Raw genomic sequence first — 25,050 nt, forward strand, 5'->3', positions numbered from 1 at the left:
TTGAGGTGTTTGTTTATCACTAATTCTGTCGATGTCAGGCAGTGAGTTTTTTTCTTTCTTCAGAAGAGCCCAATCATAATTAACCAAGGCAGCATCTAATTAGGAGCTGAATAAATCCACACAGGAAAGACTGATTGGTTCATTTTCTTCACCCATCCACCACCTGTTTAGCTCGATTCATTACCCAATTTGTTAATTTTATCTTCCCGTTCTCGAGGTTTAATTAAAGGCTGAAGAGGCCAGAGATGACATTTTGAAGATTCTTTCATTCCCCCTTCAGCCAACCAGGGCTAACCTGGAACGTGTCACTTATGACCCTCTGTGTATGTGTGTGTGTGTGTGTGTGTGTGTGTGTGTGTGTGTGTGTATGTGTGTGTTGGTATTCATCTGAAAGCCAGCATAGAAGAGCAAGACAGAGCTTTTAACAAACCAGAAATCCTTCATAAATTAAACATGTATAATTGGTAAGTAGCTGCTTCAACATTTAAGTGTGCTCTATTGGTAACTGTAAGCTGCAAGTAAAAAGCATAAGTCTTTTCAGGTTTGGTTTAATATTAAATTAATCAGTCTTTTGATTTTTTTTTTTTTTTTTACAGATTTGATAGCCGTCCTCGAAGAAAATTAGTACCCAGCGACATGACTGACAATATTTTTGTGGCAGACAGATAAAAGCACTGCAGTGAAAGAGGGATCATACAGACCAATGAATATTTGCATTTCATCCAGGAAGCTTTGTCTGCTCTCTGCTGAAGCGTGCATTATAATCTTTTATGGGGGATGAGGTGTGTGGGGGTTGATCTTTTCTGTTTTTGTAAAAAAAAAAAAAAAAACAGAAAAAACATGTATTTTAACTGATGGCCAAAAAGGTTGAAATCATATTCTTTGGTTTACACACAATACAACAGCTCACAATTGCAAGCATTAAAAGGCATCTGTATGTGAAATTAATACTTAGAAATGAATGGAAGCAGGTATGTAGTTGAATAAACCTCAAAGTGGCAAATAATATGCTCTTCACCTTGTGCACTGAAATGAAAATCGGACATGCTTTATCACATAGGCGGTTTTGACACAAAACGAATCATCACTTTGCACTTTTATATCAAGGGTAGAGTGACAAGAGGAGAAATTAACAGGGTAAAGAGTACAGGACAGGGAACAGAGGAGACAAGGTTTGGATAAGACAGCCCGCTAATCACTTACCTTTCTTGAAACCAAATGTTATCATAGTTCCTTAATACATGACTTTACTCCAGAGGTGAAGACTTAATTGAAAATGTTCATTGTGGGTGGTATCAAGATTCAGATAGGGGAGTACCGGTTTGCTACTGTGGGGTTGCAGGGATGGGGAATGACCTCTGCCTGACCTCGGCCGCTGTCTTTGGGTGGTTGTGGGGTTGGTGATGTGGGGGTCAGGGGTGTGACACTGGCTCGGCCTCAGTGTGCCATGTTAATGATGACCGATGTTCTCCAATTAGATGTGCTGACAGGCCCTAAAGCGCTGTGTCATTAATCACAGGAGTGGCGTGCACAAAGAGAAAATCACACCATGATTTATTGCTCCTCCGCCTCCCTTTTACACTCTTTTCCCATCTCTATCTCACTCTCTTCCCATCTTTTTTGTGCCTTGGTGATCTAGAGTTTTCTTGCACCTCCTCCACGAAGCCTTAATCAGTCAGTGGGCACAGTCTCAGTGTGGCCTGTCCTGGGGAGGAACTACGTATAGGCTGAGTTAAGGGTGGGAAATCTGTCTACTGTTTATCGTGATTGATCTTACAGATGTCCATAATCTCTGATTGCAATGAATCATAGAGATTGTGTTATGGCTACTCCTGTTTTCAATCTGCCGTGACATGCCAGTCTGCAAATATATTTTCAATCCTTTGTATTCTATACACGCTGGGATGTCGTTCTCAGACATCTTTTTAAAGAAGAATACTTTCCTGATTACTTCTATTGTTACAGTTTTTTTTCCCTGAATATATAACATATTTAACTTAAATATAATTATGAAGAAAGTTCACTTAAAACCATGGATTGTAAGTTTGATTATAAACATTGTAGTACCATTTTTAAAAAAATGTTTTTACAATCTTTTGGCCATATCGCCCATCCCTAGCCAGAGTAGTACTCTAGTGAGACCATATACCAATTATTTACTAGTTTTCAGGACGAAAATGTGCTATCCAGCCAGCAGGCTTTTATTTTAATGTCACTCATTTTCTTTAGCAGACTGACATGCATGATTGAAACTGTCTCAGTGTATAACAGGATAATGCGGCTGTGTTTTGTTGGGAGGGGTCTTGATGTGCACAGAGGTCTGACAACCCTACACGTCACCTCTGCAGCTGACACTATCAGGGTCCGGGGGGGGTAAGTAGAGGGAGAAAACTCTGGAAATAAGACTGGAGGAGGACAGCTTAAGTCACTGTCACATGCACATCGCCTGCCCCTGCTCTGCCACACCAAGTCAATATAAAGCAGTGTCACCTCACTAACACACACAGACAGCCCAGGGGCCTGTGACCAAGGGGGAGGGGGCATCAACACCGAGGAGGCCGGGGAGGATAGGGGTGAGGTTGCAGGAAAGGGTGGCAAAGGGTGGGACGTGGAGCGGGTAGGATTGTGGGTTTAAGGCAGGCAGACGGGGGAGGGGGAGCAGTCCGTACTGTACTCACATAGTCTGAATCCGCTTTGGAATCGTAGTATGAAATGGCATTCTCCTGTGCAGAAAAGAAAAGTGAAAAGACAGGTGATGAGAGAAGATATAGCAGCACCTATATCAGCCCCGACTCCTCGCGGTGGTAAGCTAGAGAGAGTCATGGTTATATTCAGTCACACTGTTCAGCATGAGAATATAATCAGCATCACAGAACACAGGAGGAGTAGTGTGATGTGGAATGAGAGTCATGAGAAGGCGAGTAAGATAGCTGCTGAGATTTGGAAGGATGTGATGCATCTGGACAATGCATTTGTTAAAAAGATGCAATGTATGTGGGATGTGTTCGAACTTGTGTTCAGAACACTGCGGGAACATTTTCATATGTCGTGAAAGACAGTTCAGAGATGTATGTTTGTTTGTTGCTGTGGTATGAGCTCAGATGTGACATGGAGTAAAGTGGTTTGCAGTGAGAATAGAATAAACTCAAAATATTACTCTCTCTGGGAGTCTTATCAGTCTCAGCTGGCTGTGTTTTCAGTCTAGGAAAACAGCTCTCACAGGAAAAAAGAAACAGAACAGTAAAAAGAAAAAGAATTAAAATGAATGCCATTGTAGTACCCTATTTTGCTTTAATTACCGACTAAAGTTACCAGTAAATCTGAAAAACCAGATTCATGTATTTACAACATATCCTCCATGTTCCCAGCTTTTATCCTGAGCAGAGACCCCATACCCAGGCTGTTAGCATCCCTGCTGTCCTTTTCTCCTCTGAACTGGCATCCTTATCTCCCATAGAGGCAGGCGTAAGGGCGGGCAGGGGCCGCCTGCAGTGAGCAGCGTCTGTGGGGCCTGCCTCATTATCATGAGGAGGCTGGTTGAGGACGCGCTCTCAAGGGCACCACAGTGACTGACTCGCCCTCACTGGAAGAGCTCTGGTCATGGTCTGATGAGGGAGGGCAGCTGCTGGAGAAAGATGGAGCCTCTGTGCAGGTAAGTCTCACACTCTGACTCACTTATTTTCTCTCAATTTATTTGTCTCTTGCAGACTTTCACCATATTCCTCTCTCTCCTTCTGTTTCACACACACAGATACACACGTCTAAGTATTCAAGTAACGAAAATATACTGATATATTAATATACCATTAACCTACTGATATGAACATGTATGAAAACTACATTGTAGAAGACTACCTGAGTCACGATACCAACACCATTTCATTTTCACATAGCATGCATTCACACTCAGCATGTGGGCAACCGATCTGTCACACGGAACCATGGATGTTTGGGCCAATCAGATGAACCTCCAACCACAAGTAATGTACCCTCAAAGTATAGATTGTCCAAATGGTGGCAAAGGGGAAGTAGACCTTTGTAGTGAAAAATGGTGAAAATGAACTTAGATCAAGACGAGATGACCCATCAGAAACATAGGTACTGTGTACAAAAATATACCAAACAGTTGTTGTTAGCAGTGTAAGCAAGGAGGCAGCAATATGTTAAATGAACACGTGCTGTTTTGTGAACAAAGTGATTAAAACATGCGGCATTTTCTCATGTAAGTACACAAACTACAATTAAAGGGGTCATATTTTGCTAAACCCACTTTTATTAGTCTTTGGTACATTTATTTGTGTGTTTGGACCCGAATAGTTCATAAAGTTTGAATTTAAACCCTCCAGGTGCTGCAAAGTTATCTTTATATTCATTTTGGCAAAAATTGAGTGGATTTCTACAACCCGTTTTAATTCCTGCTTAATTTGTTACATTTTATAACTAGTTACATCCCGACATTTGCACATATAAGGTCAAGACTTCCAATGAACATTTCTCCAAGTACGACATAGTTGTTTATCACCAGCAGTGGCTGTAGTCCATACTTAAAATATGTCCAAACTTCGAGCCAGTTACCTAAAATGTTCAGTTGTTGGTTGAACAGGACAGAACAGCACAGCCAACAACCTGGAGGGGGTGGGGCATAAAGTGGCTTGTGCATTTAAAGGGCCAGTGCTCAAAATGACCTTTTATGTGCCATTACTTAGAAATAGGGTTGAAGATGGACCTGTGGAGTTGAATTAATGAAGAATTTAGACCCAAGCATCGCAGTTACAGTTTATGTAGACCACAGGGAAATGTTTTAAAATGCATAATTCCATTTAAAAAAGCAAAATATCACTCCTTTAGTTAACCCAATTAGTGAAACTTGGGCTGTATGAAAAAAATGCATCTAACATAAATGACTTAGTCCTAAATACGTCTTCAAAAAAGAGTTGAAAGAACACCTCAAACAATCATTTGAAGGTCCAGGAAGCATTCCGTCTCCAATGTTTTCGATCAATTAAATATGTCTTGTTGACAGATTTTTCAGCTCAGTTTACAGTTGTTACTCCATTAAAGCTCTAATAAGTAAATTAAACTAAATATTTTTGCTTCACATCCAAAAAAAAATTGAATTCTGTGTAACCTGCTGAAAAATTATCATTACTTTAAGTCAATGTTTCCTCTTTCTGAATGTACCAGTTAAAGCTGAGGGATATCGGACTTGTATAATTTATGTAGATACCGTAGTTTTTGTTTACATATTGCAAACTACACCATCCCTGAAATACTGAAAAGTGTTAGAACTGATATTCTTCATACTGTGAACTCCCGGTTATCATGGATAAACCCCATCCTTCTTTCATTTCACTTGCAAGACTGCCTTTCTACACACCATGCCTAGGATGTTGGCTGTCCTCCACTACAATCATCATCCTTCACAACTCTAACTGAAGCAGTATGATCAGAACGCACACAACCACCAAATACTCTTCTGCTTGTGTCTTTAGGAAATGAGTGGACAAAATACAAGAGAAGTATCCTCCCCTAATGCATCTCCTCAGTTTACCAGCACACCCTTAGAGGATCAGGAGTGAAGAAGAAGGAAGGAGCCACGTGGACAATTAGGGAATACACTGGGTTAAGTTGGAGGGTTAGGATGGAGGCTGAGGTCAGGGTGATATGAAGGGATAAATTGAAAGTAAAGAGATGGGTGGTGGTGGTGGTGATGGTGGTGGGTGCAGTGGGGAAAGAGCTGCCAGAGCTAAAAATAGCTTGTGCCTCTGCAGAGAGAAAAGAGAAAGAGTGTGTGAGAGAGGGAGAGAGAGAGAGACTGTGGTAGAGCAACAGTTTTGTTGTGTCTGCCAGCAGGATTGATCCGGAGCCCAGTCCTGCTTAGACTGGTCCCTCGGTTTTAAAGAGTTTACTCTCACTACTGCGGCATTACAACTCATTATTCAAGACTGCTTCCTGTAAATAAACACTTGGTTCCTCAAACCCCAAGGATACGGTCCAGTAGCTTTACTCAAACAAAATAACACACTCAGAAATATGCATCATGTATAATAACCACGGCTTAAATTAACATATGAGTAGTGTTCACTTATTTGTAGCACATTAGCGCTGTCTTTTCACTACAACAGATATACTTGAACAGATTAATGACATCTGTAATCTAATATTCAAAGAAAGTAGTCTTTTAGCATGCTTTGACCGTATGGGATCAGCTCAACTCGCCTTGCCTTTTTTTTCCATTGGGCAAAAGCTGAGACTACTACTTGGCATCTCCTCTGTCAAGGTTCCAAGGGAGTTGAGGCGACACCAAAGGTGACACAGAAACATTGTACGCTATTGATTTATCTTATATATTTGTTGCTGTTACTTCATCATCATTATGTGAGATGGCCAAGCTATGCTAGTACACTGAAGTCACTGTATCCAATATTACATGTAATTCTGTCACATTCATTTCTTATAGTATAGCATTGATTATACACATGGGATCTGTGAAGGGCCGTCTGTGTGAATGGAGATGTGGTTTAGCTCTTTGAATAAACAACTATTTTGTGAAAACTGTTGGTTCCATAACAATCAGATGACCTCTGTGATGATTTTTAACATTTTATGCGTAAACTAACAAATTATACCACCACCTGATGTTATCTAACAGGAATAAAATGGTTGTTTCGTGAGACAAGGGACAGTTTGAAGTGTTGTCCATTTACAGCAGCTCTACAGTCTGTTAAGAACCCAAACCATGGACCAAATAAACATGCATTTTTTATCTCTTTTCTTCTTTATATTGTCAACCCCAAAGGTAAAAATAACCACACTCACCAAACATGTCACTGATGTCTCCTATCGTAGTTAAGAAATCTGTTCTAAACATTAGAGGACTGTTTGGTGACATCAGTGAACAGATACGATTGTCATTCATATAATAGAATCGTAAACTATTTAGCTGCAGGTTAGCCATTATGTTTTCATCAGCACTGAAATGGGCCAGATTGGTGCCTTGTGCTTTTAGTCTAAATATCTTTGGTGGTACTATATCTGCAGGGGAAATCAGGTACCACAAGTGAGTATAGTTGAGCACAGTGGGTATTTTCTGGAGAAACACTATTATTGGCTTTAGAGGAACTATTTGTGCAAAATATCTGTCTTTGAGTTAGTCCATATAAGAAATACTCCCTTAACAGATGAATGATTTTAATACTAATTTGTAAAATACAGGTTCAAATCTGATATTTAGGGAAAGTACTCTATGACTGTCACCATCCTTGTATTTATTGGAGGGTAAACACAAAAGTTGTATTACATAACAGGAATTTGTACAAATAACCCAAAACAGATCAACCAAGGCTAATTCCTGAGGTGACTGTATAATTCCATCTACAGGGTTCCAACAGTTTTCTAAAAGTTAAAATTAAAACTTTTTAAGATGTTTTTAAGACTATTTAGAATAAAATCAAATGTCTTTTTTACGGTCATACTGGCAAAAATGTGTGACTCCAAGAATTTAGGAAAATATGTTTATTTACTCAAACGCCTTGATTTCCACCATTACGAGTCATTTCTCACTTCGTTGCAGAGTTTAAGGTATTTGGTTCCTAATTTCAACATAAATTAACTGGTTGGAACGGGTGGAACTGACTAGATTAACGTCACTTTCTTTGCAGCTTGGATATTTCCCACATACATTTAAACACAACACAGCAACCAAGTTTATGGCAACATAACTTAAGACCTACCATATCAAATTTAATATCTTTTAAATACTTTTTTAAGGTATTAAAAGCAGATTTGTAATTTCAAGACTGTAAGACTTTTTAAGACCCCATGGGAACCTTGATCTAGAAGAAGTGCCTTTGGACAGGCTGTGTTTTCATACCGTGCCTCTCAAACCTGGAACACATTACCAACAGTTATCCAGTACTTGCCCACCCTCAGCTCATTCACTAAACATCTAAAATCATGGGTATTGGACGATCAAACCTGCCTCCACAATCTCATACAAAATCATCTGACATCTGTAATTTCAAACGAAAAATTCTGGGGGATGGTAATTTTATAATGTTCCAAAGTTATTACAAATATTCAATGTGTCACCCTAAGTTGGGGTGTAATTCAATACACAGAACACCTTTTCTGTTGCAGTAAATGGCATGTCTGTTCCTGAAAGCAGAACAATAAAAATGATAAAAAAAATTTTGAGCAAAAAGAGCAAACAAATTTTAAACAAGTTATGTGATGAAATTATGTCAATTTTTTTTTGGACACCCTGTATACTGTGTTTTACTTGTCTATTGAATGAGTACACTGGATTGTACTGTTTTATGTGAACTATGTTGTTTTATGTAGGGACTAAAGATGAAAATTACCCATGGCTATAATCTTGCATATTGACACATATTGTGCTCATTAATATGCACTGTCCCTTTAAAAAAAAATCTAATGAATAAAATGAATAATGGGTACTAATGGTGCTCTTTTGACATGATGAAACAGACTACTTTTCTTGTTTATCATTATTAAAAAAAAAACATCTGAAAAGGACTCTAATCTATGAAAAAAATGTAAGGTTGTATCATTTGATTTGTATTTGATGATTTGTAATTTGATTTGTATTTTTATTGGTTTTACTTTAGATTATTTCAGTTATATTGTATTTTTAATTCTTTTTTTTTTGTTTGTTTTTCCTGTGTATTGTTTATTTCCGGGGAGGTATTCACATAAGCCAATTTTGGCTTCTATCCTCTCCTGCACAATGATGTTACTTGTTTGAATGTTGTTTTTTTCTCTTGCTGTTTATGATGTGCAAATAAAAAAAAATAAAAAAAATGTAAAAACTACTTAGCATGATCACAAGAGCACCTACTCTACACCTATAGAAATCTCTCGCATGGGTGCAACCACCTCTGCTTACACACACCATACTACCACACAGGCACAGAGGCACAGAGGCGGTGGCTCCATGTGGACGAAGCCTAGGCCACCATGACCCTGTGTGCAGCCCCAGGGTAACACGGCCATCTGCTGCTGCTGGTCACAGGTCTCTATGGGATCAGAGACTGGGTTAAACACACATCTGATACAACACCAAGCCAACAATTATCCTGCAATCATCAGTCTCTGCACCTAGCCAACACATATGCATGCATATGCAATACCTTGACGCATGCTGATGATCCCACATATACAGTATGTGCACATTCTGAGTGAAAGGCTCATACACCAGATAAGCACACACAAACACACAAAGTCTGACAAATTCCCACTGACACAAAGTGCTATCAGTAAATTAAATCTATCATGCTGAGTGGACCAACAAATTCCAAACAGGAGACAAACACTGAGGTCAGGTGATGATCGCCAGCCCCTCCCTTACATCAATCTTTCTTCACTCACCCCTCCACCCCACCCCCCTCACCCTTATCTCGATCTGCTTCCCCTCTCCTCCTTTTACCCAATCTCTCCTCCTTCTCCTCCTTGCCCCTGTCTTATCTTCATCTTTCCCAATCTCTCTATCCTCAATACCAGTCCCTTCTCGCCAATTTCAGATTTCAGCAAAAGCAGCGGCTCGTAGGTTAGATGCCTACTGTTGCTATAGAAACCGCCCCTCTGCTCTAGATTACAATGTGACTTTGTCTCCTCGATGAGACAACAATGTCTGCACGGTTTTTATGTCTGCCCAAAAACATGCCTGTCTATGTCTTGCTTGTCTGTACCCCTGCCAGTCTGGTTGTTCTTCTGCCAACATGTTTTCATGTCATTTCTGTCTCGTTTAATGTGTCCAAGGATCTGCTCAATGTCATTTGTGTCATCTTGTAGGTAGCACTGAATCATAGCCATGAAGATGAACATTTCGGTCAATGCCTTTGATCCCAAAGACATTTCATCGTGTATGTAGAGCACCTTGAAAAGATTTCTTGATTGATAAATGAGCTGTTGCACATAAGGTTACAGTACATGCTATGACGGAGTGTGGTCACTGGGACTAAATCTTCTGAATTTCAGCCTGAGCCTCTCAATGGGCTGGCTGAGACAGGTTGACATTTGAGTGTGAGACAAGCACTCCATCATGGGTGGGGACAGATTACAGTCATATTCATATCTCCTCTGGACACCTGCTAATGATTTTATAATTACAGAACACACTCAGTGCCTCTGCTGTGCCCTGGGATATGCAGTAACATACACACACACCATCTTTCATACACACACAATACACACACTCCACCTCTTTCCTGGCCCCGATAGTCTAGCAATCATTCCTAGCACCGGTTTTCCTAATGGAAGCTGACATTATATCAAAAACAATAAAGGATTTCATTTACTGCTCTTCATTAACCCATGCACATCAGCCACCACACACACACACACACACACACACACACACACACACACACACACACACACACACACACACACAACCACGCTCACACACGCTCACACACGCACAAACACACCCCTCAGACCTCACTTGTTGTGAAAACGCAGTTCTAAGTTTGCAGTGAATCTGTTATGGAGATATACATTCAACCTCTTTTCTTATCTCCTCCACTCCAATCTCTCCACTTGTCTCTACCTATTTGTCTCTCTATTTCCACACTGTCTCTGTATCCCCTCTCATGTAGATTTATCATCATGTAGCCAGATAAACACTTCGCCATAGTACGTGGTAAAACCTCTCCAGTAAGAGGGGAATGCAATAGAACAGGCTTTTACACACGACACACAAATGCAATAAAATTTATGTATGTTAAGTAAGAAATGACGGACAAGCAATTTCACCTGGATAATGAAACGGAAAGGAAAAATATACACAAGGGCATTCATGCTAAAAGGAGAAACGTCAAAATGAAATCACAGTACACCAACTAATTTGCTCAGCTCATTTTCCTTTATTTTATAAGGCTCACCATGTGAGTGTGAAAAGGTGAGCTTATGAAGTGTGATTCTGAACATCAGTAAATTAATCATAGATGTGTAGACATTCCTGCGAGATCTAAAAGCCCTTTAGCCACTTTGATCCTGAGGTGCTTGGGTTGTCTGTGAATAAATTATGAAAACCATGTTCTGTGGCGGTGTCCTTTTCGTCATATCCACAGTAATATGAACATCAATGTACATATGAAAAAATAATTCACTTTTTTTTTTAATGAACTGAACTTAATTAAGGGAATCAAGATGATAGCACATCATAGCAGCAGCTGAAAATATACACTCACCACTAGCAAACATCTTAATCAACATCAGAAAATAATCAGACACCTCTTAGTATTAATTCTCCTGTCTGTACAGCCAGCCGAAGATACATGCTGCCTATTAATCATTATGATCATTATTCATATACAGATAATCGTTGCAATAGAAGAATAAAAAAAGTAAGAAATAGATGTTATTACCTTGAAACTGAAAAGCAAGAATAGAACAGAAAATGTCAGAATTTCAGAATGACATAGAATCATAAATGCTGACAAACAATATATATTTTAAGTATCTTTTCTTTATATTTAACTTTTCCTCCCAAGGCACCTTCTTCCTGGCAGAGGCCATCTAATGCGCCGCCACATCACTATACAAATAAATGTTGTCTGAAGTGTCTGGTCTGAAAAATATGGTTGTTGTCTTAACTACTAAAGGTTATTAAATTGGCTCTTTATAATGTCAAGTCAATAAAGAGTCAACCAGCAAACTGGAAATTAAACTGTTGGCCTGGAAGAAAGAGAGAGTGAGCGAGAGTTATTGAGCCAGAGTGAAACTCAGATAAAGGCGTGCATGACGGCGGCCTTGGGCGCGGCTGCCTCCCTCTCTCTCTCTCTCTCTCTCTCTCTCTCATTGGCATGCTCTGCATCTCCAGGCTTTTAAACGATTAGGGAGCTGCTGAGACCATGGCGTCCAAGCATAGCTCCATGCAGATGTTCATTTGTATGCCAATAAACAAATGTGCCCCCAGATTAAAGCTCCAATACACAGTGCAAATTCAGCAAAGTGAATGACATTCTCCATGCACATCTCATCAATGTCTTGCTCTCTTCAGACGAAGCTGCATGCCTCCTATAACTGCACACTCACTTCAAAGACGGGCAAAGATGGGCAGCAAACCAACACATTGACTAAAGATAAGGGGAAACAAATGATGGAAAGAAAGAATCCGGACTGTAAATACGGAACTTAGGAACGTAGTTATTTCATGGTTGTGTATCGTGCCCCCAATTTAACACATGGATCTGCAATTTGTGCTCTGTAAATCTCTCTTTGTAAACATCCTGCAGGTTACAGATTCCTATTTTCTTTTTCTTTCCTCCCTTTTCCCCACCCCTCTCTCATTCCCCTCTTTGCTACGCTGTCTCTTTCTTTCAGAGCCTGACTCTTCCCCTTGGTAAAAGCAGTTAAATCACTCTGTGAATATTCCAATCCAGTGATAAGGAAAGAAGGCTTTGTCCTGCTGCACTCTGGGTAATGCTGCTCTCCATTGTTGGCTGACAGGGCTCCATTGAGGAGCAGGTTTTAATGCTGATAGCATCACCACACTGCATGGACACAGTGCCAGATAAAAAGCCTATCCAACATGACACACGCATGCCAACACCTCCCAAACAAGCCCCCAATCTGATCATCAGAGGGGAAGCAGGAAAGAGATGCTGTAACAACAAATAAAGACAAATAAGATAAACAGGGCATGGCAATATAATGCTATCATTGGAATCCAGAATGATTTGATAAAGCAAACGTAATTATCCACATCTAACCTGTCCACGCCTTCAGCGCATCCATAACCACGGTGACCAATCACAAATAAGCCAGTATTGAATCCAGACTTGTCCAATCACCTGCTTAGTATGAGACTGGACCTCCATTTATCTGACAGAAATGTTTCCAGGTTTCTTTATTCTTGGGTTGGATATAGCTTTTTTCACTCACGTTTTTCAGCCATTTTACCACTGCTAGTCCATGGAGTCCTGAAAAGTCACCACCCCCTCTTTACAGGCTGACTGAGAGTGGCCAATCAACAATCAGCACCGGTCAAAGGAAACCTGTTATTTTCGACCCCGTAATCATTTCCATCAGATGCCTCGCTGTCCCTCACAATGATTTGAACATTCAGATGACAAAGGGAAGCCTGTTTTAAGTTATCTGCAGACAGGCACCAAGGACAGCAGGGACAGACTACACCAAGCAAACACTAAAACCCAGGAAGGCATTTGTCCTCCGCCTCATAACCAGCCTGTCACATCACACAAAATGACAACCTGGACACTCACACATCACTCTCACTGGAACACCTTGGCACACCCTGAAACAGCTCAGAAGGAAGGAAGCCTCAGATGAAAGATGTGTTGTTTTTGCAGACATCCATTTTAACACAATAAACACAGCAATTTAATGATGTGGCTGGTGATTATTTTTATGATTATTCAATATATCATTACTTGGACAGCATTCATTAAATGGCTGAAAACTGTCTGGGCTGCAGTAAACCTAGGTGGCCTCAGGGTTTAAAGTGCAGATCATGAACCATTATGCACCATTATGGACCCATTACTGCATTTTATTCCCCTTCTCTTTTAAGCCTCATTTTTAGAGGCAAATCCATGATAAAGACATAAAACAGTTGAGGAAAATGACTTTTTTTTTAGCTTTAATACTCCATATGTCTGAATTATAAGTTCAAATACAGAAAACTGTGGTCTGATTTTTGACATGAATGTATTTTTACTTTTGTTTTCATGACCAGGTTCTGACTAGAGAGCAAGAGAGGAGCAGGTTTACCTTTTAAAATAACATTTCATGGCTGTTGGTCATGTGTTGAAATGGAAAAATCAAGGTCTGCAGTGTGTCTTGCTGGATTTCTCTCTGACTATTGATTCCCATCTTCTGTGAGGCAGAGGGATCGATCAGTGGGATTTAGACATGGGGGCCACTTTCTCAACACTCCCTTCTGGCTAGCATACTGCATCACAGTTCATCAAACTCCTTCAGACTAGAGGCTTACTGACACACCTGAACTTTTCACTCAGGTTTACCACTGTGTATTTTTTTTTCATCGAAGCATTTTCATTACCTGCTTCCAGACTCCTATTCAATCAGATCCAAGTCATATTTGGAGATGAAAATGTGGCTCTGGATGTTCAATTCAGATTGTCTTTTGCATTGCAGCCACAGTACACAATTATGTCAAATCCAGACAGATACAGGTGCTGAATATATGCAAAAATATGTAATATGCAAAAAAATGTACTGCAGGTATTTTGATGGTTATTGCAATAGTGTGAGTGATAAACTGTGAGACTAGTCCTTTGGCAATGCATTTGACTAAAAAACTGATTATGTGTTTTTGCTGGGGTCTCTACTATTTACATATGTAAAATATGGTCTGCAGTCCACTGTGTCATTTATAATGCTATGCTGCAACCCATGTTACCTTTATCAAAAACTGCAGCGTCTGCAATTTAGATATTGCACTTACCCATAATTTCATTTAATCCATCCTATTGCTAGCACAGAACTATGGAGAACAACATGGATAATGGTCAGTCCATTCTGTCTTAAGAGATCTGATTGGAGAAACAAATATGATTTCCTTGCTGTCTGAGTCGGCCTACTTGAGTGTTGAACAGCATGAGTTTTCAAGAGGTCTCTCTTGAGCCACAGAGAAACATTAGGAGTGAAAAGTGGAAAAAAGCCGCAGACGGGGGGTAAAGAGAAAAGAGCCTGAGCGGGGAAGGAAAAAAAAGAGAAAGAGCACATTTCTACCTTGGAGAGCGCTCCTTAAACAAATTACAGTGGCCTGCAATCAAGAAGCTGAAATTACCAAACTGCTGGGTCACCACAGCAACCGAAAGCCTGATCAAAGCTATATGCAGAACAGCAGCTGATAGAAAGTGAAGTGAGACTCCCATCATACACGATACAGGACCAGGACATGGAAGAGAAAATGGAGAGAAGGCAGCTTCAGTCCAAAAAGGAATTTAAGGTGCAGCCTGTATTGACAAAATACTAATTGATAAGTACAGATTAATTAACCCAGACTCATTATCAAGACAAAAATCCCTTCCTTTGGGAGGAGAGCAATCTAAAAAAAAATGTTTATTTACTGCAGTCTTTCTTTTTTTAGTTTTGAAATGTATGGGCGCTGTGGTGGCACTGTGGTAAGCACTTCCAGCTCACAGCAGGGAGCCTTTCTGTGTTCAGTTTAGCTTTTCTTTATGTGGGTTTCCTCCAGGTGCTTATAAACATGCATATATAGGTGAATTCTCCTGTCACTGTCCCTGACCACAGTACTAATGAAGACATGGAGTTGGGCCCCAGTCACCTTCAATGGCATCTCACTGCTATGTGTGATATGTGCTAATGCTAATGCTAATGCTAAGCACTGTGTGTGTATTTTGGATTGGTAAAATATAGAACCTGGATGTCCCTGTGGGGACAATAATGTGAGTTAACCTACTTATGAAATTATAATGTCACTTTAAAGATACTACTTCCACAATACATTATTTTGATGGGATGTAAAAAATAATGATCTGTCCAACTACAGCTTTGAGATAAAAACATTTTTTATTTCTTTTTTTTTTTTTTTTTTTTTTTTACTTTTTATTTTAATATTTTAAATATTACAGTGCAGAAACAACAACAAAAAAAAGAAACTCCCACAATTAAACAAGGGGGATGCTGTTCCTGATGTATTCGACTGTTTTTTCGTACCTGATCTGATATCAAGAATTACTGTCCTTGAATATGGTCCATTTCTCGCATCTTCGCTTAAAAGTTCCCATCTTAATCCTCAGATGAAATGCTAATTTTTCCATGGTATATGTTTCCTCTATAATGTCCAGCCATTGTTGTGGTCGAAGAGGGTCACTTTTTAACCAGTTCCTTGTGACTACCTTTTTGAAGGCAAGAATTAAAATTTTAAATAAGTAAGTGTCTTCTCTTTTAATTACATCATCAAGTATTAGACCAAGGTAGATAGTCTGGGGGTCCATTGGGATTTTATAATTTAAAATATTCTCCATTGTCCAAACAGCATAATTTTTTATTTCTTTTACTTGTTTTCCACCACTGAAAGCTTCTACATAAAACCTCATAGCATATTTGAATGTCTGCATAAAAACCTACTACACAGACTCCTGCAGGTTATAGTAGACTGACCAAACACTACAGCATCAGAATAAACACATCTAAATAGATCTATTCAAGAAACATTAAGACTACAAACATCCCAAAAGGAAACACTTTCTGTAAAATTCAATGGAGTAAATGCGTTGGACTAACATTATTTATTATTTAATGACATGACCTTTATGATTCTAATAAAAAGCAGATTATATATGTATGCCACATTGAGACTGTCTACAAAGACCACCAGACTTCCCACCCTTTCCTGCTTCCTTTTTGTTGGAATGTCTTACCAACCATTATGGCTGCATTTCAGTGTTAAGTAAAGTGTTGGTCCAGTTTCTGCAGAGGCACCCACACCATCAGATACATTTCATAGGAAGGAGATTCTGCTAAATTGTACACTGTGTTGGAATTTCTCTGCACATACCCCTCCTCATATTTTCCCTTCCAGTGGCGAGCAGATGGAAGTCCGTTCATGGCTCAGGATTCAGTGATAACACTGTTTATGAGTTCCATTACGTGCTCGGCAGGCTGCGAGCACTCTGTCTCGGCCCAGCCATAAGGAACTGAAAAAATGCTCACAATGAAAATAGATGCAGTTTATTTGTGATTATACAATGTGGCTATGCTTATCAGTGTTTGAAATAAGCACTGTGCATTTGAAAAGGGCTCACATTGCCGTATTGCCACCTCCCCTTCCTTGGACTATGGAAATTCTTTGCGTTTTGGTTGTTGTGGTGCTGACACAAGATGGTAGACCAAATCTTATTTATTTATTTATTTTTTTTTAACTTTGCTTCAGAAGGTCTGAATCTAACTTTCAAAATGTGGGACTCATATGCAATTCAAGGATTACAAAGCAAGCAAAACCAGCACATGATGGTTAGTTTATGTGAAATACAAAATTGCTGCGCATTTTTTTTTTTTTTTTTGCAAATGATGCTTTTTGCAATGATGCTTCCAAGTTATTCTGCATTTTGCTACAAGCTTAAGTCAATTTACAAAACCAGGGGAAGGGAGAAAGTACACATTTCAGGTCTAAGACTTGCTCTGAAATACAAAATTTATATGGTTTGATAAACAGATGGTTGAAAACAGGTACAGTGATACTTCAAAAAGACCAAAAGAGGCAAATGCATTGCAATTTCCACATTAGGGGTACACAGGTATTAAGCCTGGCCAAAGTGAGGTATCCCTCCATTTCTTTCTATTTTACCCGATTTGAATCTGTCCAAGATAGTCCTCATAAGACTAATGTATTCTGTGGCTAATGGGGCTGGTAGCTTCGAGGGCTGGGCTGAAAGTAGCAACAATGATTCTCTCTCATTTCCTCTGAAGGGCCAATTATCTCAAATAGAGGCATTATGAACAGAGCTGAGCTTGGTCAAGTGAACAAACCCTTGCAACCCTCGCCCCTAGCACTTAAGGTCATGTTACACTTCAGAAGAGACCTACAGGACTGTGACCTTAAGGTGGGAAGTGTAGCTCCATACAGGCTAAACGCAACTCCCGCCGATTATACCATCTAAACTAAGGAATATGTTAAAGATTATTTAGAACTAATGTATAAGGATGGGATTTGTGAACACTGACAGGGAATTGAATGAATATCAATATGAATATATCACAAAGGCACAGATCAACATGCATGTGTGCGACTAAGAAAGAGGTCATATGAATACCACTGTGTTATGTATGAGAGTGGGTGGCTGAGTGGATATAAAGAGAAAAAAAGGCAGAGGGAGAAGAAGAAAAAGAAAAAGAGAGATTGTGTTGTCCTATGATGAAAGGCTTGATTGATTAGAGAGTGATGATTGCAGTAAATGGCCTGGAAGATGGCTCCATCTCCCGTTTCCCGTTTTCTCTGTCTCTTATACCTTCTTCCCTCACTTGCTTTCTCTCTCTCGCACCTCTCTCCACCATGCCTCTCTTTGTCACCACCTCTCCTTGGTTTCATCATAGCAACCCATCAACAGAGTGCCTCTCTCCCCTAATGGCACAGCTATTAGCACTAATGCATTTCAAACGTACAGCAGCTGCCACATCACAATCTGATGGAAAGTACAAGTCTTCCTCCAATCTCCACAAACTCCATCCGTTCTTTCATCCAATCTTGTGTCTCTGTTCCATTGTGTTACACTTGTGGTTCAGTGACAGCGGTCATCACCTGTAGCCTGTATCTAATGACCGAAGAAGAGCAGTTAAACAACAGGTATGGAAATTAGTATCAAAATTATGCATATAAGACATTTTGCATTTTTGTGAAATTTGCATATTAGGTAGGATTATTTTTAAACCTGTATTAAGTGGATAAAAGTAAGTTCATTTTGTCTGCAGGACAAGAAGTAGTGATTTTGTTCAATCTGGATGACAACAATCATTATTCAGGGTTCCCACAGGTTTCTACAAGTTCAATTTAAGACTTTTTAACCCTTGTATGGTGTTTGGGTCTGTGGGGCCCATTTTCATTTTTTATTAAAAGAGAAATGATAAGTAATAATTTTTAATGAATTTTTCCCCTCATATCTTGATTATATTACATTTTATTAAATAAATAAATAAATAAATAAATAAATAAATAAATAAATAAAAAACACGTAGCATTTTAATTCATAAATGTGATCTAGCAAAGACAAATATTAAACATATGGTTTTTATGTTGCTTGTAATCGGGATGAAGTAAACATCTGTTGAGTATTTCAGCATAAAATTGTTTGATTATGTTGAATTAAAATCCCACAAATGCAGTGGGTCCACCACACCCACGAACACTGGCTAAATAACAAAAATCTGAACACAACACAAGGGTTAAGACCTTTTTAAGACCACTTAGAACAGAATTTAATGCCCATTTCACAGCCAAACATAAGAATAAAAAGGGCTTTTGTTCACTTTCAAAATGAGCTCTCTCTTGATGTACACTGCTAATCCAATTTTAGTTATGCAAGCCGTTTTGTCAGCCAGCACCACATGTAAACATGCTAACTATATTTGAATCAGGGAACATGCATTTAAACAGCTCCATTGATGGCACTGTAGGACATGTGTTTATCTACAGTATTTAGAGTCCACAAAACCTCTGCTTTTAGGGTCGGGGTAGAACCAAACGCCATTTGGAGGTGGATTTGTGTTGCTGCTGCTGTATAAGGCGCACTACCTGCTGCCTACCCCCAAGTTCCCAAAGTCAGCTTTCTCAGGCAATACACACATGACTGATGACTGCATGTGTGTTGGGCTGAATGTTTCTCACCGAGGGCTGGAAAGTTAGCGATAATCGGTTCCTAATTTCAATAGAAATTGTCAGGATGGAACGGGTGGAACTGAGAAGACTAACTTTCTTTGCAGCTTGGACAGTTCCAAGACACATTTAAACACAATGCAGCAAACAATTCTATGGCAAAAGAACTTAAAACCTACCATATTAAATCTATTACTTTTTAAAGATTTTTTAAAGGTATTAAATGCAAATTTGAAAATTCAAGACTTTTAAGACTTTTTATCCTGTTATTACTTTTATTTTACTTCAGTTGATTTCACAGGGTAGATATTCACTCATCATCAGCAAACATTAAAGGTTAAAGGTAGAGGTTTAATTTGACTAACGCCTATTATTACATTGTAACAAAGTGTAAAAATAACTCAATAGATCTCACAAAATATTTGAAAATGATATTCAACAGTGATCATATGAAAACTTCCATTGAAATGGAAATTTCTTAATTCTAGTTATATATTTTGTATGGTATGGGCTATTATTTATATTATTTAATAAACTTGAGTGAGTACTAGCGGCTGCACCGATGCCAAACCTGTAGACCGTCCAGTCTCTCACATATCTGTCAGATTTTTTGCATCCTGATATTGGTATCACCATCAGTCGAGCTCTTCTCACACTGTTTGCTGAATGCTTTCACTATTACATGAATGTTGTTTGTGCTGAAGTTTTAACAGTGCCAGCAGCCTCATGGACCCCTGTAATGGTAACTATTTTCATCTGGCAAACACCATGACGATCATATACTACCCAGAGGAATTTATTTTGGCTTCATTTATGTAAAAACTGAATGCAATTGTAAATAAACATTTAAATTATTCTATTAAATTACACTTACACACACATTAAGTTAAATTTGTACGACCAAAGAAGGTTTTAAGGACCTGATTAATAAAAAAAAAAAAGAAAGAAACTATAGAAATGCTGCTGCTATCCAGAGGAGTTTCAAAGCACTGCGCTCTCTGGCTGCCAATTCTCATTTTGTGAAAAAAGAAAGGTTTTAATATTTGGCTCTGAAGTGGCTCCGTCTCTCTTGTCCCTAAGAGAATTGCAAAGCAGAGCTGAAATGACTGTTTCGCCTTGGGATGACTCTGTTTCTAACACAATAGTTGAGTGTCACAGAGGAATGGGCACCTGACCTTGAGAAATCAGCATCAATCCAACACTTTAATGTCTATTTCACACACCATTTCATTCCAATGGATTTAAAACCCTGAACGACCATCACAACAGTTGTTACGATTACGAACATTTTGACATCCATAATGTCCAGCAGTCGGGATGGTCAGAAACTGGCTCCGGAGGAACTGGCTTGAATTTGTGTGTGTGTGAGCGACAGCGAGAAACGTAGAGAGAGAGGAAGAGAGAGGTTTTCTCATTGCTACGGTAACAGCTGTGATGGCAGCCGCTATGAGGAACAGGCGTGTCATTGAGTTTGTATGATGTCATCAGTTTGGCGAGGTGAGCAGATGGGCTGGGCCAGGTACCGAACCCGCCGTTAATAAACACATACAAATAAATACCCATTATCCCACAAATAAAAACAACCACATTACGCCTTCCCAGCCCACATCTGAGGACACACACACACACACACACAAACACAAGCACACTCACAAATTCTATCAAAATGCACCGTCTCTCATGCATAAACACCTTTTCTCTTCATTTGACAGACTGCTCCACCCGCTAGTTTAAGATGCGACGCATTTCTCCTAATATGCCCAAAGAGCATGCAGCCCTAATCTAATTAGAGTGTCAGTCAGCAGAGTGTTCACCCAAAGAGAAATTAGGAAAGCACAAAATCTACAAACAGGAAAAATCTTCTTCCAAGGAAGTGGCATATACTTCCCCTCCTCCTGTTCTCCCTCCTCCAACCACTATGAGATTTTTTTTAATGGTTTCAAACTCACCCCTGCTGAGATTCATTACCTGGTCTAATTATAAAGGCAAATGAAATCAGCTTCAATACATTATTAATAGGGGAGCACCATTAGAATTCATTGGCAGTATCTGCAACAATATGATATATTCCAACTGTTTTCATGCCTGATCAAAGACATACAGAGATAAGAAAGAGGTATATGAATGAGGGGAGATGAAGAGGGGAAGGATGGGGGTGAGGCTGAAAACTGGACAGACAGAGAGAGAAGTTCAGAGGAGAAAGAGAGAAAAACTACGAGGAGAAGAAGAGGGAGACAGGTATTTGGTGGGGTGGGGTGGATTAAAGAGAGTGCTGGCTTTTCCACTTGAGGAGGTATTGATGCCATATTGGATGCAGCTACTTATGAACAGGTGCACTGTGTGTGGTCACCGTGACCCAGGCTCCACTTCCTGCATGGCTACACATCCGATTGAGGTGCACTGGAGCCGGGCAGGGAGAGGCAGGCATCAACCCCCCTCAGGCCTAAGATGAAGGGACAGCTGCACTGCAGCTCCCTCCCTCGGACCAGCAGGAAAGGAAGGAGGGGTGAAGCTCCCCACCCTACGACCAAAGCTTCAGAGTGTAAGCAACCATGAATAAAAATGGACTTTGCAGGGAAGTAGGGCTCATAATTATTCGTTTTAAATCAGTTAAAGCCTTTTCTCAAACATCCCCCAGGAGGCGCGGGGTTAAAAATCCATTTGTGGGAAGTGTACCATGACAGTGAGCTCGTCTCCCTGGAGACACAGGATATGACAGTAGAGAATGTGCATGTGTATCTGTCAAGTGAGGCTATATATACGTGTGTGTGTATGTACGCGTCTACACATCAGTATGCATGCATGTTTGTGAAGCATTTGAGTGTTTGCAAATTTGAGAGTTAGTGGAGCACGAGAACTTACAAACACACACAGACAAATACACAACCAGAGTGATACCATTTCTCCTTTTTTTAGATTTCAAGAGCGGATCTCTAGTGTTTTAAAGGTCAGATGCAAGAGAATGCAATGTTCAACTTGCTGTGGCCTGTAAAACAAAACAGATGGAAAGTGCTTAGGTAATACCAAGGACCATGAAAATAACAACCCCCAAAAGTATTTCTAGAAGTATTTGTGCAAATGGTGCATTAAGAACAGCATCTGTGTGTAGTTGTTTTTACTGCACAATATAGAATAGTTTTGTTGCCACATTGTCTCTGTGATGCTGATCACATTGTCATTAAGTACAGATTTATAAGTCACATTGCGACATTGAAGGGAAAATTGTAAAATGGATGTGAATGGACAGAAATAGGAAGATAAACCAGTTTCCTGGAGAGAGAAAAGGAAAAACAAGGAAGAGGTCTTGGAGAAGGAGGGAGAAGAGCAGTTGTCCTACTTTACCGTCACACCATCTTGCCATACATGTTCCCTCTGAAGCTGCTCCGCCTCCTTGGCCAGTTTCTGCAAGGGGACACAAAAGCACCAGTATGAGTGTCAGAAGTCAATAGGACATTGATTTGTGTGTATCTTTGCATGTGTGAGAGACAGACAAACAGAAGGGCAAATGGGGATGTAACCTTGTTCCCAACAAAAGCCAGCGCTGCCATAAATTCAGTGGATAATTCCGAGCACCACATCCCCCTCGAACACCCGCACAACCAACAAGGCACATTTACAAGAGTGAATGACATTTTATTTTATGCAGCCTCTTGCTTCTGTAATTCTGTAAGAGGTTATACATTCTTTGTCTAAATTATGAAATTCTATTTGTATTTGGTAGTGGCTATGGTATTTTAATCAAATTAATTGCAGATGTGCTGATTATTTTGTAAATTGATTTTATTAAAAAATCTTCCAGTAAAGCATCATCTCAAATAAGTCTACCAAGATAGAACACCTTCTCATTCCATTGTTTTTATTTATTAACACTAAATAACTGTAAATAGTTTCAGCCTGGTCAAAACTTATCTTGTAGAATTTCTTGCCTTACTGTGCTTGAGAAATTGAAGTATGTTAAACTGTGAATCCTGCAACAACACTTCCTGGCACTATGACAAGGTGAAACCAAAATACATTGTTAATGGGAGCAGCCATGCTGACTCTGTGATGCACTTTGGGGAGATAATGGGGACGTGGTAAACCTTACAGTGACTGACTGAGTCTAAATATTATCATCAAATAGCTAAAACAAAGTAAGCTAAACAATCATAAAGATGACAAACTAAACTCAAAGTCTGGAATCTACATGAAAAGACAGAAATCACAAAAAATGACCAAACATAGACTGCATTCTTAGTTTGGTCCCACTGACTGAAACTGAGGGGACAGAATTTGTGACCAACATCATGAGTTGGTCTATGGTATAAGATCATTATTAGTGTTGTACCATGTTTTGGATGTGTGCCTACAATAACCAGTCAAGTTACAGTTTACATCCACGTCTGTCCAAATTTACAAATGTGGTGAAGAAATTTGATGAAAGATGTGTGTTTTGTGATGATACGGAAGTTACTATATTGACTAAAACATAATGTGCGTGCACTTGAAAACCCTGACTTATCAGGTGCACTACCGCCCCCAGTGGCCTGACTTATCAGTGCAGGGCAAAGTTTTTGGTCAAACGGACAAATGGGCAGATGACCAACTGATGACAATACCCTGTGGCCAGTGTGGCCGAGGGTAAAAAACTAATAAAAAAACAATCTGTCATCACTTTGTGACTGTTTTACAGTGTATGGTGCTGAATAATGTTAAAAAGTGTCAATACATAACTTTACTATGTCACAGTAAAGGTGACCTTATGGATAAAAAATTTCATCCTGTGACACATTTGTGTGAATTTCTTCCTTAACTGACGTATAATATATTCTTCAGTTATGGCTAAAACTTTGTTTTTTAGGCTCTGTAGGCTGTGATGCCATGATGTTGCTTCCTCCTGATTCCTCTCAGTGTGTAAAAATTCTGTCAAAATCCTGTGTAATAGGAGCTACCATGTTGATGCTTGTGTAAGATAATTTGTGTAATTTGAGTCAGTAGAGATACAGGGATGTGACTATTGCCAGTCGCTTTATTTCTATCCAGCCACATGTCTGATATAGAATCAATCACACGTTTTATGACAGATAAACACAAAAAACACACTGATCCAAGAGGTGACAATTCAATCATGAATGTACCTGATGAGATCACCACTGGATAAAACAGACTGGATGTGAAAACTGAAGACCTATTTTACCTATATAGACCCAAACAGCCACTGGTGACCAAAACTAACTACTGACATAAACTGTTTAATAACTGTTGATCCACTAATCCTATCAATACATGTAAATAGTTGGCGTAAAATGCAGTTTTTCATGTTTTCATAGTCATCAGATATGACCCATTTGGACGTTCAGAGGCTCTGTAATGAACGTGGAAACGCTGTCATCTTTTACAACATTAATTCACCAGTAAAACCCATGGAGCTGGATCAATGACAGTGGATGGACACACTGGGTTTATGTTCAGTTAATTCTATATTTTACTGAAAAAGTCACTTTTTCTTCAGTTTTGTCTGTTCTAATATACATAACCTTTCAATTTACTCTGAGCTTTTAAGAACATCGACATGATTGGTAAATTAAATATAGGAAAATACATCATCTCCACTGAAAAAACACAAAATACAGAGACAATATTCTAATAAATGGTGATAAATCACTTAAGAAAGGTTAAATATAATGAAAGATTTATAAACTGTGCACTGCAGTCACCAGGAG

At 39.3% G+C, this 25,050-nt stretch overlaps 1 protein-coding gene across 3 annotated transcripts in view; it reads right to left on the reverse strand.

The window, feature by feature from the left end:
* Nucleotides 1-25,050, reverse strand: part of cacna2d2a (calcium channel, voltage-dependent, alpha 2/delta subunit 2a) — a 187,078-nt gene that overhangs the window by 69,983 nt on the left and 92,045 nt on the right. For all 3 annotated transcript variants that reach the window (XM_030133839.1, XM_030133837.1, XM_030133838.1), the window contains exons 4-5: nucleotides 22,691-22,750; nucleotides 2,679-2,723 (exon numbers count right to left, since the gene is read on the reverse strand). In XM_030133839.1, the coding sequence (XP_029989699.1) occupies nucleotides 2,679-2,723; nucleotides 22,691-22,750 (105 nt within the window). The remainder of the gene's footprint in view (nucleotides 1-2,678; nucleotides 2,724-22,690; nucleotides 22,751-25,050) is intronic.

Source organism: Sphaeramia orbicularis, chromosome 5, assembly GCF_902148855.1.
Source record: "Sphaeramia orbicularis chromosome 5, fSphaOr1.1, whole genome shotgun sequence".
NCBI lineage: Eukaryota > Metazoa > Chordata > Actinopteri > Kurtiformes > Apogonidae > Sphaeramia > Sphaeramia orbicularis.